Source organism: Molothrus aeneus, chromosome 1 (assembly GCF_037042795.1).
Source record: "Molothrus aeneus isolate 106 chromosome 1, BPBGC_Maene_1.0, whole genome shotgun sequence".
Taxonomy (NCBI): domain Eukaryota; kingdom Metazoa; phylum Chordata; class Aves; order Passeriformes; family Icteridae; genus Molothrus; species Molothrus aeneus.
This window is the reverse complement of record NC_089646.1, coordinates 63,052,203-63,068,642: the sequence shown is the minus strand read 5'-3', so window position 1 is coordinate 63,068,642 and position 16,440 is coordinate 63,052,203. Positions and strand designations below refer to the sequence as shown.

The following is a 16,440-nucleotide window of genomic DNA, read 5'->3' as shown; positions in this document are numbered from 1 at the left end:
GTTACTGGACTTGCATTAACACAGTTCAGAATGCTGAATATAGGAGGTAAAATAAGAGGAAAATCCACTGTATTCTGGAGTGACTCCATTTCCTTCACCATGCACATTCAGTGCTAGTTGACTCCTTCAACTAGGAGTCATTTGGTCATTTTATAATATCTATGCTGAGAGAGCACTGCTAAACAGCCCGGAAACAGAGAATGTTCAACTACTGATAAATGAAATATATCGGCAGAAGATTTTAATAAGAATGTAGAATAATCAAAAATTTACTTTCTAACCAACTCCTGAGGGAGCCACTTATTATCTTGCTGAGCAAGAACACAATATCAAGCAAAGACTGAAGCTGAATATAAATATTAAAAGAAAATCAAGTATATATACATTACACAGTGATTGTGAGTGGAAGACAAAACCATTTGTCAGAAGGAGAAAAAACTTTTATCACCCACTTCTGACAAGCAATAAACCAGTAACCTCCTCCACGTTTCCTAAGGAAAAAAAAAAAGCAAATACCAAAGTGTTTTAATACTATTTTTTAATACTATGCCTGGTCATAATGACCATAGGATGACCTACAGATTCATTTCTCAATAATACTGATAAATATCAGGGAAGGAATCCACTTGAAATTTCACTGGCAAAGCTGGGTTTATTTTTCAGGAGATACTTAATTTTCAAACTGTCATCACAAACAGAAAATCAATGAGACTGATATATAAACTCTAAAATGGTATTTTTATTACATATTTGAAGAGCTCAGCAATACCAACACAGACAAATGGGTCATTAAAAAGTGTTGCTTATAGTAACCAGTCAAATGATCATGGGATAAAATAAGATTTGGTCTTAAGTGTTCTCAGAGGAAAGAGCACAAAATGCTAAACTTCAAATATGGATATTTTATTAACTTGCAAATGCAGGCCACTGAGAATAGCAGTATACCATCCATGATATTTTGCTATTTTTTATAAGAAAAAACCACACTGCTTCCCCCTTAAATTTTATTAGTGGGTCTGCAAACTGCTTACAAACTCTGTATCATACAAAATTATGTCCATATGTGTTTACAGTCAAAAGAAATAATATAGCTCCAGTGACAACACTGCTGCATTTCTGTTTTGCTAAGTAAGTCAATACTGCCTGCAATCCATACTCTTTCTTATTTATGTGACTTTTCTTCCAGAGATGCCTAGCATTTAAAGAGGTAAGCAGGGGTTTTAAATTATCACCTAATTTTCAGCAAATGGGAGAAATTACAAAAAAAAAAAAAAAAGATTACCTAACGGGAAAATTTCCCCTACAGTCTTTAAGAAGGGAATTCCCAATCTTCCAGCTGACTAAGACAATTTAGCATCTTAAAGGCAACTAAAGGCCAGAGACATCCATCCCCTCTCCCAGCTTTTGCTCAGAGCAGGGGCAAGCTCGGGACAGCATGTCCAAGGCTGCCAGGGAGCCCAGAGTAAGCAAATGAGCTGCCAGCTCTCACACACCAGGAACTCCCCTCTGCCCATCCTTTTGAGGAAAGGGAAGCAAAGTCTGGTGAATTTTTCTTGCAGACCAGGAACAGCTTCAATGTTAAGTCAAAACTACAAATAGACAAGACACTTGTGTCTACTCAAAATCCAGAAGTCATTGTCTCTTGTGAGGGCAGAAGGGTAGAATTCTTTAAGCCAATTGCCTGGTTTGCTTCCTTTTAAAAAGGAAAGTGCTGCAGTCAGCATACATATTTCCTATAAAATTACAGTTTAGCTCCAAGTCAGGTGTATGGCCTTTCAGGAGCCTGCAGAAACACAGAACTGATATTTCAGGCCAGCCATGATGGAGGTTAGGGAGTTTATGAAAAACCCACAGGCAAGTCAATACAGTGTGGGGTCCTAGGAATGGACCTGCCTAAGTGCTGCAGCAGTTATTTATGCATCTCTTGAATCCTTCCCAAACGGAAGGGTTTCTTTTCTTCCTTTTAAAAATCCACTTCATTGCAGACTTCAATAGGTTCTTACTGTTGTCCAGGCTTGTAAAAAGAATCCTTTGTTCTCATCTCTGAGAATTTCTCAATATCGTCCTCTTCACCAAAATGCTGAGCAGTTATTTGTCTCTGTGAGCTTTCCAAGGCAAGCAGGTGTGTCCTTTATCCACAAACTGACTCCTGACCCGTTCAAGTCATGAACAAATGGCAATAAGCTATTTTGCTCACTCTCAAAACACCTCTCCTGCAGCCTATAGACAAAGCTCATCCCTCTTCCAGATCAAGGCAAACTCATTCTGTCCTACAACCAAATTCCCCATCTTCCTCAAAAACTACTTCACTGACTTCTTTTTCACCCCTTCCCAATGAGAAATCTGTATTTTCACCAAACACCTAACTATGGCTTTCAGAAAAAAATAATCAGAAAAAAGGTGCAGGAGGTAGCATGTGATGATCAGCACAAACCATCCCTTGCTTGGAATGACATAGACACGAACTGTTCAGAAATGTGCAGCATCAATATCCAGTGTAAAATACAACCAAAGACAAATAAAAAAAACCCCACACTGAGAGAGTATAGGCTTAGATGAAATATATGGAAAAACTTCTTTACTGTGAAGGTGATGAGGCACTGCCACAGGTGGCCCAGAGAAGCTGTGGAGGTCCCATCCCTGGAAATGTTCCAGGACAGGTTGGATGGGGCTCTCTCTAACACAATATATCAAGTTGCTAAAGAGCCCCCTTATCCTGGGGGGGCAGAGATCAGAGCACCAGTTCCACAAAGGCTTGTAAAGAGTTTACTTCTCTTCTGTACTCCAGACTCCCTGCTGTCTTTATGAGAGCCAGTCCTGCAAGGACAGCTGCAAAGATGCCCTCTTACAAGTTTTTCACCACCTGAAGGTTACCTTCACTATTTCTGTTGGTGATATCACTGGATCATTTAGAATTTAAGACTGCAGTTTCCATTTCAACAGGAAAAAAAATTGCTAAAAAAGCAATTCTGCTGCCAACAGCAACAATACCCATGTTTTCAAGTGCTGGAAAGATAAGGTAGGTACTTCTCGAACATGAGTACAGAAAGAAAATTAGTACAAAAAAAATAAGCCTTATGTTCAGCCAAATAAGTTGAAGATCTCTCAGAAGGATGCCTTATACCATTTTAGGGTCAGCCCTACACCCCCAGAGCCTGGGAATTGTTTTCAATTACCCATGCAATTAAGTTTATCCAAACAAGTTCACTCTTGAGTGAACAATATTAGTAAGTGCTGATAGTAGCATAGATTGATCAATAAAGTGAGAAATAAAGTCAGTCTGATCATGTGTAATAGTTTTAAAGATCCTGTAACAAATGTGCATTGCCAGGAGTGGACAAACATTGGGTTTGTGGGCATTAAAAAATAACAGCAAGGAAGAGTTACCCACGTAAGTTGTCTGTGGTGCACACCATTCTGTGAGTTCTCATGACCCCCCTATCAATCAGCTAAATCTTTAATACACTGTGAAATACACAACTATATATCCATTCAACATAGTGCAAAATGAGCACATTTGGTTTTGCCCAGAGAGCAATGACTGATAGGGTAGCCTAGTACTTGTTAAAGTTTTCACTGTATTTCTGTGATACAGGTAAAAGGGTTTTTCAAGGAACTAAATTTGTTGCACATGCCTTTTCTAAGAATTTTACTTCAGCCTAAAGCTCATACACAACTTATATTTTTAAGCAGTCTAGACTTAGCTTTCAAGCTTTATATGTTTTCTTTTAATTGTGCAACTCACCCCTCCTCCTGGCAATGACATTAAATTTACACATCCACAGAGAGCTACTTTGGGCAGGAGTGTTGAATGCACCTAGCTTCCAGATCAGCACTCCTTCTGTAGTCCAGCATCCAAGAGATACCAGTTTAGCTCCAAAAGTGTGGTGGTCAGATGGCTTGTTTGGACTCTAAGATTGCACCAAAGACTGTTTTGGCATTAACAGTCTCTGGATGCAAGACAAGATGGTTATTTACAAGGTGCCCAGGACAATAGAGGTTTGTTCTATGAGCCAAAGAAGTTATCAGAAATCCCAACCAAATCCAGTTACTGTAATTTTTTTTTGTTAATACATATGCACATTGAAGCAAAGCTGTGAAAACAGACTTAAGGAGCCTTAATATTAACAACATATAAATCTGAAATATTGCCATATCAGCATTTGGTTTTTGGACCTAAACCAAGAAATGCTACTGTTGTACAGGATAGCATCAGCTCATGCCCAAGCAGATGAACAACCCAGTGACTTACACCTGAAACACTTTGAGCTGGTTTTTAATTACTTTAGTTTCAATATTGTATCAAATTCATTATGTTCTAGAGCATAAGGCCTGGCAGTCATAAGATAGCTTCAAGACCATACAACAAACACAACAGCAAAAACAGTGAAACCATTGTTTTTTGTATGCAAGTCTTTAAGCCCACATTCTTAGCATATTTCTGAAAAAAAAAAAAAAACCAAAAAAAAAAAACCACCAAAGCCTCCCACCAAGAAAGAAACTGCAAGAAAATACCACCCCTCCCACTTCCCCCCAACAAAACAAGGAAAAAGCCCAAAGCCAAAAAGAAGTTTTGGTTTTCTTTTTTTCCCAGGCAGGGATATTGACTGGAATAGGCAAAATAACACCTCATAACTTACTAGCCAGTAAGAAAGTGGAAGAGATGCAAGGCACCATTTTCTAGAAACCAGTCCCATAAGAGGTTAATCTACATACAGATAATAAAAATTTCTTAGATAGGGCAAATCCACTTACAACTTCTGAAACACACTAGAGAGATCTAGCTTTCACTCAAATGAAAAACAAACAGATCTAGAACGCCACTGAATTCACCTGGAGATGAGTTAAACCAAGACAGAAACAAGTTCAACTGGTTAGGAGTGTTTCTTGGGTCTATCCCATCTCTGCTGTGGGTTAGTGCCACGGTGTAGCCAACAGGTGTAGCTCCCACATGCACATGGGTCCAAGGTATGGGCACACACCATCACCTCCTTCCTTTTAAAGGAAACAGGGGTGTGCAGGCACATAAGAAGGTGCCAAAGGCTCTCCCAGCCTGAGCTAGAAATACTGTGCAGTGCACCTGTTCCGTGCAAATACAGCTCTTGAAGGCTGAACAAGTGAAAAACTTTTTTTCCTGAAGAAGCTTCTCTTTGCTCAGGCAATTAAGAAATATAGTGCAGTCCTTAAGATTTGGGATTTCATGCCAGGGCCTACAGTAGTCAGAAATATATTTTGAACACATGTATATAGCAGTTCATTTATGAGATCATTGATCTTAAACTTTGAGGAAATGAATCCTACCAGCTTTCAAGATTTCTTATGGGCCAAAAAATTTCATAATATGAATATCTAAACTTGGAGTTTTTCCCTTTCCATGGACCACAGCCTTGAAATCCCAGTGTTCAGAGCTTTCTCTACCAAAACAAGTCCTCTTATAAAATATGAATATACTAATAGACAAATCCAGTTATGAGAAAACTGCTAGGATTACAATCTTATGTGGATTAGCCAGCTTTTGGGAGGCAGGAGTCACAAAGCTGATCGCTCAAAACACATTAGGGATCTGAACAGTCAGACTATGAATCATTTGAAAGACCTGAGACAACCACACTGTCTGAGGAGAACATGCTTTATTCCCCCCTCTCATGCACAGAGAGATGCAGAGCACTGAAAACATGCACATTCATCACTAGCATCAGTCAGAAGTAATTGCTGATGCAGAAATGAAATTGTAAGTGACAGAAACGGCAAAGGGCACTTTCAGGTGATTAAAAAAAAAGTTATAGCTTAAATGTAAAAACATCTCTCCTGAACAATGTCCCAGGCACCTTAAAACTTGCATTCCTTCTCACTTGAGGAGCTAGTACCAGATGACTGAATCCCTGTAAAAATGATAAGTCTGCCTCTGTGAAGAAGTCACTTGAGCATCACAGTGCAAAATGCACAATAAAATAAAAAAAGAACCCCAAACTAACTTCACAAAATAACATATGGGAGTTTGAACCTTTCTTGAATTATTTACACTGTCCACTGTATAGAAAATAGTTTACCTGCATATTTTGTGGTGTTTGATTCATCCATGGACCAGAAGCAGTGATCAAAGGCAAACACCTGTAGAAGCACATAAAAAGACAAATTAGGAGCCCTGGTTATAAGACTTTTGATTTAAAGCAGTACATATTCATGACGGTGTAATTGCAGTTGGGCTCTACTATTTCTGCAGACCCTAAATCAGAACTGTAATAAGGCATAATTGGCAGAAATACTTTTGTGTAATCATGAGAGAAACAAAGCTCAATACTTCTTTTCTATATGTATGATACACTATACAGATTACTCCTTACTCTATCCCCTAATACAGATTACAAAACGTGGACAAAAACTAATAACTCCACTCTTCTCCAGGCACCAACAGTGACAAATGTTTCTGTTAACAGTAACAGAACAGCAACACGAGCACTCAATACACAGAATTTGGTGAGATGACTATTTAGCAGACATCAGCACAGTACACACAATTTTTACCTTGGGATGCACTTCTGATATTTAGAAGAGCATTACTACTCACAAGCCTTAAAGAGCAAATAAATAGTATTAGATTATCCATCTAAACAAAGAGGACAGTACTGCATCTCAGCAGAGGAAGCTCAGAAACTACAAATAGAAGATGTAGCTCTACTAGAGAAACAAGCTATCAGAGCCTGCTCTAGTGAAAAGACAGTATCACTTCAGTCAAGAGATGCAGCGAGAAACTGAATGAGATTCAATACTGTGCTCAGAGGGCTTGCAAACCTGGAACAGTGTCCTGCAAAACCACTTAACATGTTGGGATTTGATCCAAGTTTATTTTCCTGCACATTCCAGAACATCATGACAGACATTTAACTTTTTTTCCACAGGTTTAGCTTGCTACAAACACACCTTAAGCTGCAGTGTGTTTTCCACATGTTGCCGTGATAAATGACTGTGGATGAGTTAACAATATGGATTCTGGTTTTGTTATTGGGGTTTTTGGGGGGAAGCACAAGAGGTGGAGAAAATCTCAAACCACCTTTTTAATAAAACTTTGCCTGGGTCAAGATTGCATTTTCCTGGTCATCCAACAGGTGATCTCCTTTGTGGGACAAATCATGCATGTCAGTGTAGAGCAAGAGCCACAAGCTCTGTCAGCTGAAATATGCAAATGCCCTAGAGCCAAATCCTGAGGGGAGGACAAAGATGGATCATTTTCATCTGACTTTTGGGGATGAAGAACATCTTGAAGTCCCAGCTATTCAGAGTTACTACACAACACAATCTACAGCTATGCTGCAATCTAACCCTTCCCAAGACATCTATTGCTGCAAATATTACAGAAGGTAACACCAGGTTAGCACAACAACTTCACCTCCTTTCCTTTCCTCCAGCTTAAAGGAAAACACATCAAATGGCCTGAGAGAAGACTCAATACTGAGACAACACTTAGTCTGTAAGAGTGAAGAGTTCTGGAATTCCCTTCTGAAGAAAAAACAAACAAACCCATAATAATCATCTAACAGGGAGGCCTGAGTCACTGCAGCACAAATAGAATCAGACATCATCATGAATCAGGATGATCCCTGATGTGACTGAGTCAAAAACGTCATTTGGCCACTGAACTGCAAGTAAAATGCAGCAGTTACTCCACCTTGTCTTCAGATATAAGTTGGGGGCATTTTAAATTAACTTTTGTGCATTTGATCATCAAATCTAGGCAAAAAACTATGTCATCAGTAAGAACACAAACCCTTTTCCTAACTTCTACAGTCCAAGAACTATTGTTCCTCTTCTCATATTCAAATTCTATGGAAATTTTTGGCATGGGACTTGCTAACAATATCTGATCTCTCCAATGACCAAACGGCAAGCAATTAAATTACAAAAAAAAACCCCAGACCCTACTGTAAGGACTCAAAACTGACCATTCTTCCCCCCTTAAAACTAAGTGTTATCTGCAGTGGATCACACAGACCAGTTAAAAAGGTTACTTGGCTATACATACTTACACATACTATACATTACTTATGTGTAATGACTGAAATGTCAATACAGCACTACTATAGGCCGATTTAATCTATTGTCCCAGACATTTTCCCCTTGGTTAACACAGAAAATGATGACAGGATCATTCAATGACTTCTAATTTAAACACTGGCCTTGCAAAGAGACTCTTTAAAACTAAAATATGGGCTTGCAGCCAAGTGTTTCTTCTAGAAAAGCAGATTTTATTGGGATGTTTTTAAAATGGTAAAATTGGTCAGACTGGTTTTCAAAAGGTCAAAAAATGATTATGCAACAAGAAGAGAAAAATTCTGCCTTCAGATAAAACTAATGTAAATATAGCATTTTAGTTTGTTTCCATAATAAACATAAAAAAGCTGGGGCATGGATTTGGTCTATTTATAAATTCTGTTCTGGAAAATTGCCAAATCCTTTTAACAGAAGGAACAAGATTACTTTAAAAAAAAAGTGTCAGGCAAAAAGGCAGAAACTGCTGGAGCATGCACTATCTGCAAAACATGCAGAGCAGCTGCAGCTGAACTCCCCCTCTCCATTAAAACAGGCAGGAGAACACTTAAAACACCACTTTGATTAGTGATGACAAAACAGCAACCTTGAACATTCCCAGCAAACATACCTTAAGGGTTCACCCAAACAAAACAATTTTATGGACAAGTGAGACCTTTGGGAAAACAGATTGCAAACACAGGAATTAACAGAGTAAAAATAAGGCACACGGGAGCAAGACACATGGTCCCAATAGCAAGGCTCTTGAACACGTACATCAGGAAGGCATTTTATGGGAAATATCTGTAGGACAGCATTCTACCAAAAGAGTAATCCTTGTACAGAAAAGATGATAAAAAAAGATAACTATCTTATATTTTTCTGATGCCCAGTGCAGGAATGGCAGGACAAGCAATCCCAAGTTGAGCATGGAAGCATACTTGGGGTCAAGACACAGAACACATGCCATGAAGAAACAACTAAATATTCTAAATATTATCTAATGTGCTCCCTTCTTTCTCCTCTCTTCACTGATTATTCTTCCTTAAAATGGAAGTGGTGGGTATTACTTCTGATAGAAGTGTGCAGAATAATTATTTTTCTCTTAATAATTTTTTTCCCAGAATTCATTTTCCTGAAAAGGGTATTAATCCACCTATAAACACAACTATCAAAGCCATGAGAAGTTCTGTTAATGTTCAAGTCTCAGACTCACTAGCCAATATTCAAACTGGGCATTATCAGGCACTGAAAATGCCTTTTTAGCAAAAATCTTTAACAACTTGTACCAGAAGTGTATCTACCAGCTATATCAAAACTATTAAAATGTATTTGAACAATGATGTCTGTGACACAAACAGAACTTTTTATACTTCAAGCACCTTATATGAATTAGTCTTTAACTACATTTTGGAAGGTGTTTAATAGTATTCTTTATTTTCATTAATAGTGTTCTGGGCTTTTAAACAACAGAGGGAATTAACAAGCAAGCCTTTAAAATCTTCTTATTTTCTGCAAGATTCTGTATCTTATACTTCATCCTAGCATCCAAAAGAGAAAGCTAGATAAAAGGAAGCTGCCAGAAACCTGTCACACTAGGGTAGTAGGTTACAAAGCAAAGATTTTTAATGAAGGGATGAACAAGGTACATTCAGCATAATCATATAAAAATGGACATTTATGAGAAACAGCTAGCTGGCAAGTGCTGGATCCTGGTACTACTGTACCCAGAATCAATGTATGTGTGCACATTAGCCTAATAAAGTAAGTTGTGTAGGTCATTTCTAGGTTTTATAGAGAACTATACTTGGAGTGTTAGCAACTCTAAGAAATTGTACAAAATATTTGTTCTGGTAACCACAATATTTAAGAAAAACAAAAGATATGGGGCTTTGATTGCTTCAGCAAACACCTGCAGCAGTTTAAGAGAGCTGATGGTTATTTTGCTAAGGAGACAACAAAAGTTATGGCTTCTTCAACAAGGCAAACTGGGATGCAGGTCCATGCATCCATCACATGTGTCAGTGAAAAATCTAGAGTTTTGTCTCAAATTCACCTGAACCTGTGGCTTTAAAATGAAATTGCAGATTTTAATTAGATTTTAAACTAGAGGAGCCATTGTGCCTGCTGCTGCAGTTAGGTATCACAGAATCTAAAAAGAGAGCAAAATAGATGCTCACATTTTAAAAAGCCAAACCAACATTCTGCACAATGTGTTTTCATTAAGGCTCCTAATCAATAGCTAGCAGAAATAATAATTTTAAGGTTTATGCATGTAAGTATACTTATGGAAACTAGTTACAGGTAATGAGCCCCATACCAAATATTAACTGCCTGCCTGTTTAAGCCAAATTACATAATTAGTTTCAAAAGGAGTTTAATTTCACATTCATTATTCTTATAAAGTCTAATCCTCAGTATAGGCTAGGCAGAGTCTGGGGCTTCCAGCATTTAGCAATGCATTAGCCAGATTGAACATAATCCCTAACACATTGTCTGTACAGCTATAAAATATCCCAAATGTATGACCAATACTTAATGGCCATTTCTATATGACCAAGAGATGGCCAATTAATCACATTTTGCTTTCATTGAGAAGCAGTCAGTCTGACAGGCTGGGTGCTGGCTGGTTCCTAAAAAGGAAAGGAAGGGAGAACTGAAGAAGGGAAGTCTTCATTTCAGGGCAGCTGTTCCTACAGCCCTCTTACAACTGCTGATGAAGATAAGTAATACAGGAGATACACAAGGAAATGGCAGAGTCTACACCAGTCAACTTAATGTCCATGGAAGCAATTAAAGAGCTGAAAAAAAAAGTTGGTCACTATGACAAACACAAGACCTGTGATAGGGCTGAAGAAGTGTGGAGAGAAAATCTGAAGGGATCCTGGGACACAGCTCACAGATCTCAGCTCAGAACAATAGTTTTACCTTTGCCACAAAATTACACTTAAATGGAATGTTTGCAGAAATAGCAAAACATAAAGCAAAATAGCATCCCAATATCCTTATATAAATTTTTCTATCACAGCTTCTGAGCTACAAGTGGATTTGGGAAAACAATCTATGCATGGCTGATGATAAAGTAGCCCATTAAAGGTAAAGAGACTTTCATTATTTACAAAATTTTATTTTTAAAATCAACTATGTGCAGTACCCCAAAAACTGTATAAATCAAGAAATCTCATACCACATCTTTACAAACTCAGCAGTGCGAGTTTTCCCCACATGGTACTAACCTTCTTCTGTCTCAATCTGGTAAATATTTCACATAACATCATAAATTTCGGCACTATAGCTTAAGGATATTAATGACCATCCAACTATACCTAACAATAATGTGACATTTATGCACAAGCCTGCAGCTGTTCTGGTTTTGTCAAGGAAACACAAGGCCAAACGTAAGCTTTTACATAATTCCAGAATAACTTTATCAGCCTATAATGGAACACAAATGATGCACTACAGAAAATGAAAACTCTTGTAAAAACAATGGTTTGTGGGAGAATTACAACAACACAAATGAGAGTTTTCTTCCTTTTAAAAAAATGTTTAACAATGATCAAACTATCTTTTATTACAGATATCAATTGATATAAAATTTTATTAAATGTCCCAACAGGTACATTTCTCCTGCCCTTCCCCTGCACTACCAACAATACAGACAATCTTTTCTAAGTAATTTCTAGTGCACTTTGGCAAATTTTACCCTAATTACTAATTCCTGACTATTGTCAAGTGCAAACAAAAATGGTTTATCTATTACTAGATGGTTTTTGTTGCCTTTTAAAAATAGTATGTGAACTTTTAAACAGAATTGTTTGTAACAAAATGTTTTAAACACACTATTTATTCAGTCTTTCAAATGTTTTTATGACTGTATTAAAATTTTGGCTTGTCCTGGTCAGAGCTTTAACAAGCCATGTGCCTTGCCTGCATGTCAGTTGGATTAAAATATATTCTTCTGAAATTATGAAACTTTTAACTTGGAAGTTTGAAGAACAGATTTTTTTTTTAATTTTTTCCTTTTCTGAAGCCATGTTGTTCACATACTACAGCAATATGCCCAATACTTCTGCAGTGCTCAATATTTTCAAGCAGATACAAATGTAAAAAGAGACAAAATACTTACCTTTGGTGGTTTTCTAGATGATTGACAATGAACCCAGCAACAGTGATGAGAAGCATGAATACACCATTCATATAAAGAGAAGGGAACAAATAAAAAAAAAAGAAACAAAGTCAGTGTATGTCATTACTATAATTTGAACTTTTTTTAATCCACAATGTATTTAAGAATAATCAGATCAAATTATATTTAAATGAGATACCACATATTTTTCACCAGTAATTACTTAATTACTAATACTCTCCCACATTAAAAAGAAAGTGCCAGATTCCTTATAGATATAAAAATCTAACAGAGCTGTGTTCCAGAAGAAAGATAAGTATCTGTTTTGTCATAAAAGATGAAACACAGCCCATCTCTGGTGGCAAATAAACCGAGCTTGCAAACTGGCAGAGCAAGGTGCCAGGGTGAAGCCCCACTGAGTTCAGCAGTGCTACACAAACATCAAGGTAAGAGACAAGCAAATGTTTCTTGCAGAGATTACAGAAGTGAAGAAAAAGAAACCTGTGTAGGCTGTGTTCTCCCCAGTCACAGAAAGCACACACAGTGCACAAGAAACCAGTGCAAAGACACCATCACCATTCACACAGCTCCAACAAGTGCTATCACAAATAACACAGGGATGACAAACCCCCAGTCGAAAGACAACAGCTCAGACTACTTCAAATTGTCCTTAAATGCTTTCATGCTTTTGCTGGCAGTTATATGGCCACATTATAAATTCAATCACCTTGGGTTTTTTCTGGTGGGAGATCACAGCCCTGTCTCACTGTGCAGCCCTCTGCTCCCTGATGCCAATGCAAGAGAGGAGGTGAACACACAGTGCAGAGCTACACTGACTTAGGCCATTCATCAAAACTACAACCTTAGGCATATGTTTATATTATATATGGAAATAAGAAATTGCTACTCGCTCTTCACATCAAGGGAAAAAAAAGCATGGATGAAGGAAAGAAAAGAAAATGTGGATGAAGAGGAAAAAATACAATGAGAAAGGTCTATAGACAAAGAACACAAGCAGACAATGCAGTAAGGTTTATAAGATAAGGACACAGATGAAAGGTATAGCAACAGACACAGGACACAAAATTCAAATATATCAAATATATATTTCTGCACTCTCAGTGCAGAAACACCTGGGACCAAGCCATGCCATCATCCACCAGTCTGTACATACCAACCCCACCAAGTTGGGAGGAGGGCAGGGAAGACACAAAGCACTTTGAGCAATTTTCTTAGCAACTCACAATAAAAGGGCTCAGCGAAAAACTCTGAAGGGATGCAAATCCACAAACACCTCTTGCACAATCTTTTCTGCCTACTCTCAGCTCGTACCTCAGATGACACATCTGCCTGAAACAGAAGTTACAGAGCTGGGACACGGGACTGGTGTAATGCAAACATCATTTGCCTCCAGCCAAACCACTCACTGCAGCTTTACACCCTTTCATTAGGGGTGGCTACACAGCTCAGTCCATGGCTAGCTCATGTACAGGTGGCTCAGAAGTTGTGCAGAATGCACTCTTATCTATCTGAAAAATACATTTAGCTCTACCCTGAATATTATCATTTTAATCCATTTTCAGATGTGATGCAATTACAAAGTTATCAGCTTGTCTAGATGTGGGATTCACATTCTCTGAACCTCAGAGAAGCAGTGAAAGAAGAAGAAAAAAGAATGATCAAAACAATTCTTATCTCATTTGCTGCACCTGTGTTGTGCCAAAGTGGAATGCATTGTGGAAGATTGTTTACCTGAAGGGAATTGGTAATTGAACTCTGGTTAGAGTGTTTTGATTCATTGGCCAATTGAATCCATGTGTGTGTGTGTGTCGGGACTGTCAGCTGACAGTCACAAGATTCTGGGCAGTTGAGTTGAGTGCTTTGTGTAGATTCAGTTTAGATGTAATGTAATATAGAATAATATAGTATAATAAAGTAATTAATTAGCCTTCTGATAGGATGGAGTCCTCCTCACCATTCCTCCCAGACATTGGGCAAAAATATCACTGATATCTAAAAAGAGTCCCAGCAGCACCTCTAAACTTCCAAGAGAAGTTCCTATTGAAAGAAGTCATCCAAAGCTTTTTGGAATGCTTTAAAATACAGTCATACCTTGAAAAATAATTTAGGATTATATCAGCTTTACTAGAGAATTCCTTTACTAGAGACTGCTGTACAGATTCAGAAGTCCTAAACAGTTTATTTGAAAGTAAAATTCAACAGAAACTTTACCAAGTGCTTTTTCTTCCTAGAATCATTCTTGTAAGGCCAAATTAGAAAAGGTACAGAACATCACTGAAGCGACTAAATGGTTTGACACATGATTCTTAAGATATTTACTTAAGCAGTGTGAGCCACTACCTTTTTGGACACCTTCTCTAGCTTTACTTTGATGTCTATTTCAAGAAAAGCATAATAGTCACTTTTTAAACCCCTGGTGGATGGCAGAGCTTCCCAGTAGCATCATTGATCTCTGGGATTTCAAAGCACAAGGAGCTGCAGCTTCCTACCATATGTCACATCCAAATGCTCCATATACCAACTCTTATACCAACTCTTAATACCAACTCTTAATACCAACTCTTAATACCAACTTCAGCAACTCCCTGCATCACCAACAACAATATGATCAAAGGCCTCTGGAATAAGTCAGCTATATTAACTCACAGGATAGATTTTTAAGCTATTTGGATATATCAGCTAATCAACTCAGTGTAACCATTGTTCTGGCAGTGATTCAGATGGAAGCACTCCAAAATATTTCAATCAAAGGACTCAAACTAGTAACTGAAGAACTGTTTACAGTTTACCAGAAATCACATCTGTGGCAGCTTAAAGATGTGCTATAAAATCCTGCATTAGCCTAACCAATTTTTGACATATATTTTTTTGTTTGCTTTGCTTTCCTTTAAAAAGATGTGCTTCCTTACTTCTTCCCATTTCCAGCATTTTTCAGCCTCATAGATAATTGAAGCTGTCTCAATTTTTACCAAACAGTAACCACACAAATGTGATCATTCAGTGTCACAACTGGGGGCTGGAGAAGCAGAGACACACACACAACACACATATGGACATCAGATCAGAGACACAGCAACTAAAATGTTTATTTCCAGGAATTTTTAATTCCATGTCTAGTCATCCATGGTGTCAGTGACAAGATACAGGTATGCCTTTTGAGTGACAACAAAATCTCCTCTAAAACAGACAGTTAGTATAGACTTCAGGAAATTATCAAAGTTACCTAACCTTGCAATGCATCTGCATCACAGCAGATTTTGGTTTAACCTGATGGGCACCTTCAATCTGTACACTCGGACAGAAGACTGACTTTTTTAACATGCCTGGAATTCAAAACCCAAGCAAATACAACCAGAGTCTGAAAAATATTCTCACAGGTCAAGGGAAAAGTATGGAATTCATGACCACAAAGCCCACTGAACTTCTGGAATTCCTCCTGCCTTTGTCCTTAAGTCTTCATGACTTTAGTAAAATATCACTAGAATGATTTTCTAACTTTACTGAGTCTTCTGTGAGTATCTACTCAGGCTTTTTGTTTCACAACAGTACTAAGCCTCTCCTGCCCTGCTTGGCCAACACACATCAAGATCTCAGAGTGCTTAGCTACCTCAAACTTTAAGCTAGGTAAAGAAAGATAGGTTACAGAGAGTTTTGTGCCAATGTCAACTTTTTATTCTGTTATCTCTTGCAGAAACTAAACTCAATACTTCCCACATTTGCTAAGAGAAGTGACTCACAAAATGTCACTTCTCATGTTCTATGTCAGCACATGAATGAGAAGTCTTCCTGACTGCACTCACATTTTCTCTCTAGCACCTCAGCCCATTGCCTGTGACAGCACACCACAAGAGGAGTGCATTTTGCTAATAGTTTAACAGCAGCAAAGGTTCTTTCTTCATTTTTTAAACTATCTTCAATCTCTCTCATAGGAGTCTCCTTTTGTCATACAAAAAGTTGATAGAAGATGACATTGCATATTCTGACTAGAATACTAGTCCCATGCAATAGGAAGCAACAGAAGACACTCTTGCACTATGAGCATCCAGAAGTATGTGATACTGTCATCTTAAAGACTTAGTAACTTTCAAAACAAGACTTTTTTTTTTGACCCTTAGTGATTGTAGTCAGTATTCTCAACCAAATATTGCTTCCACCAGAAGGAAAGACATTTTATACATCAAAATACCTTGAAAGAACTATTTTTTTCCATTTTTTTCATTTCATGCAATGAAGCTTCATCACCCCACCAACCCCCAGCCCTCAGT

At 37.8% G+C, this 16,440-nt stretch overlaps 1 protein-coding gene across 1 annotated transcript in view; it reads right to left on the bottom strand.

Moving 5' to 3' along the window:
* The window catches only part of KIF13A (kinesin family member 13A), a 105,265-nt gene that overhangs the window by 52,807 nt on the left and 36,018 nt on the right, over window positions 1–16,440 (bottom strand). Inside the window, exons 3-4 of the mRNA XM_066558108.1 lie at window positions 12,155–12,167; window positions 6,051–6,111 (exon numbers count right to left, since the gene is read on the bottom strand). Coding sequence (XP_066414205.1) covers window positions 6,051–6,111; window positions 12,155–12,167 — 74 coding nt within the window. The remainder of the gene's footprint in view (window positions 1–6,050; window positions 6,112–12,154; window positions 12,168–16,440) is intronic.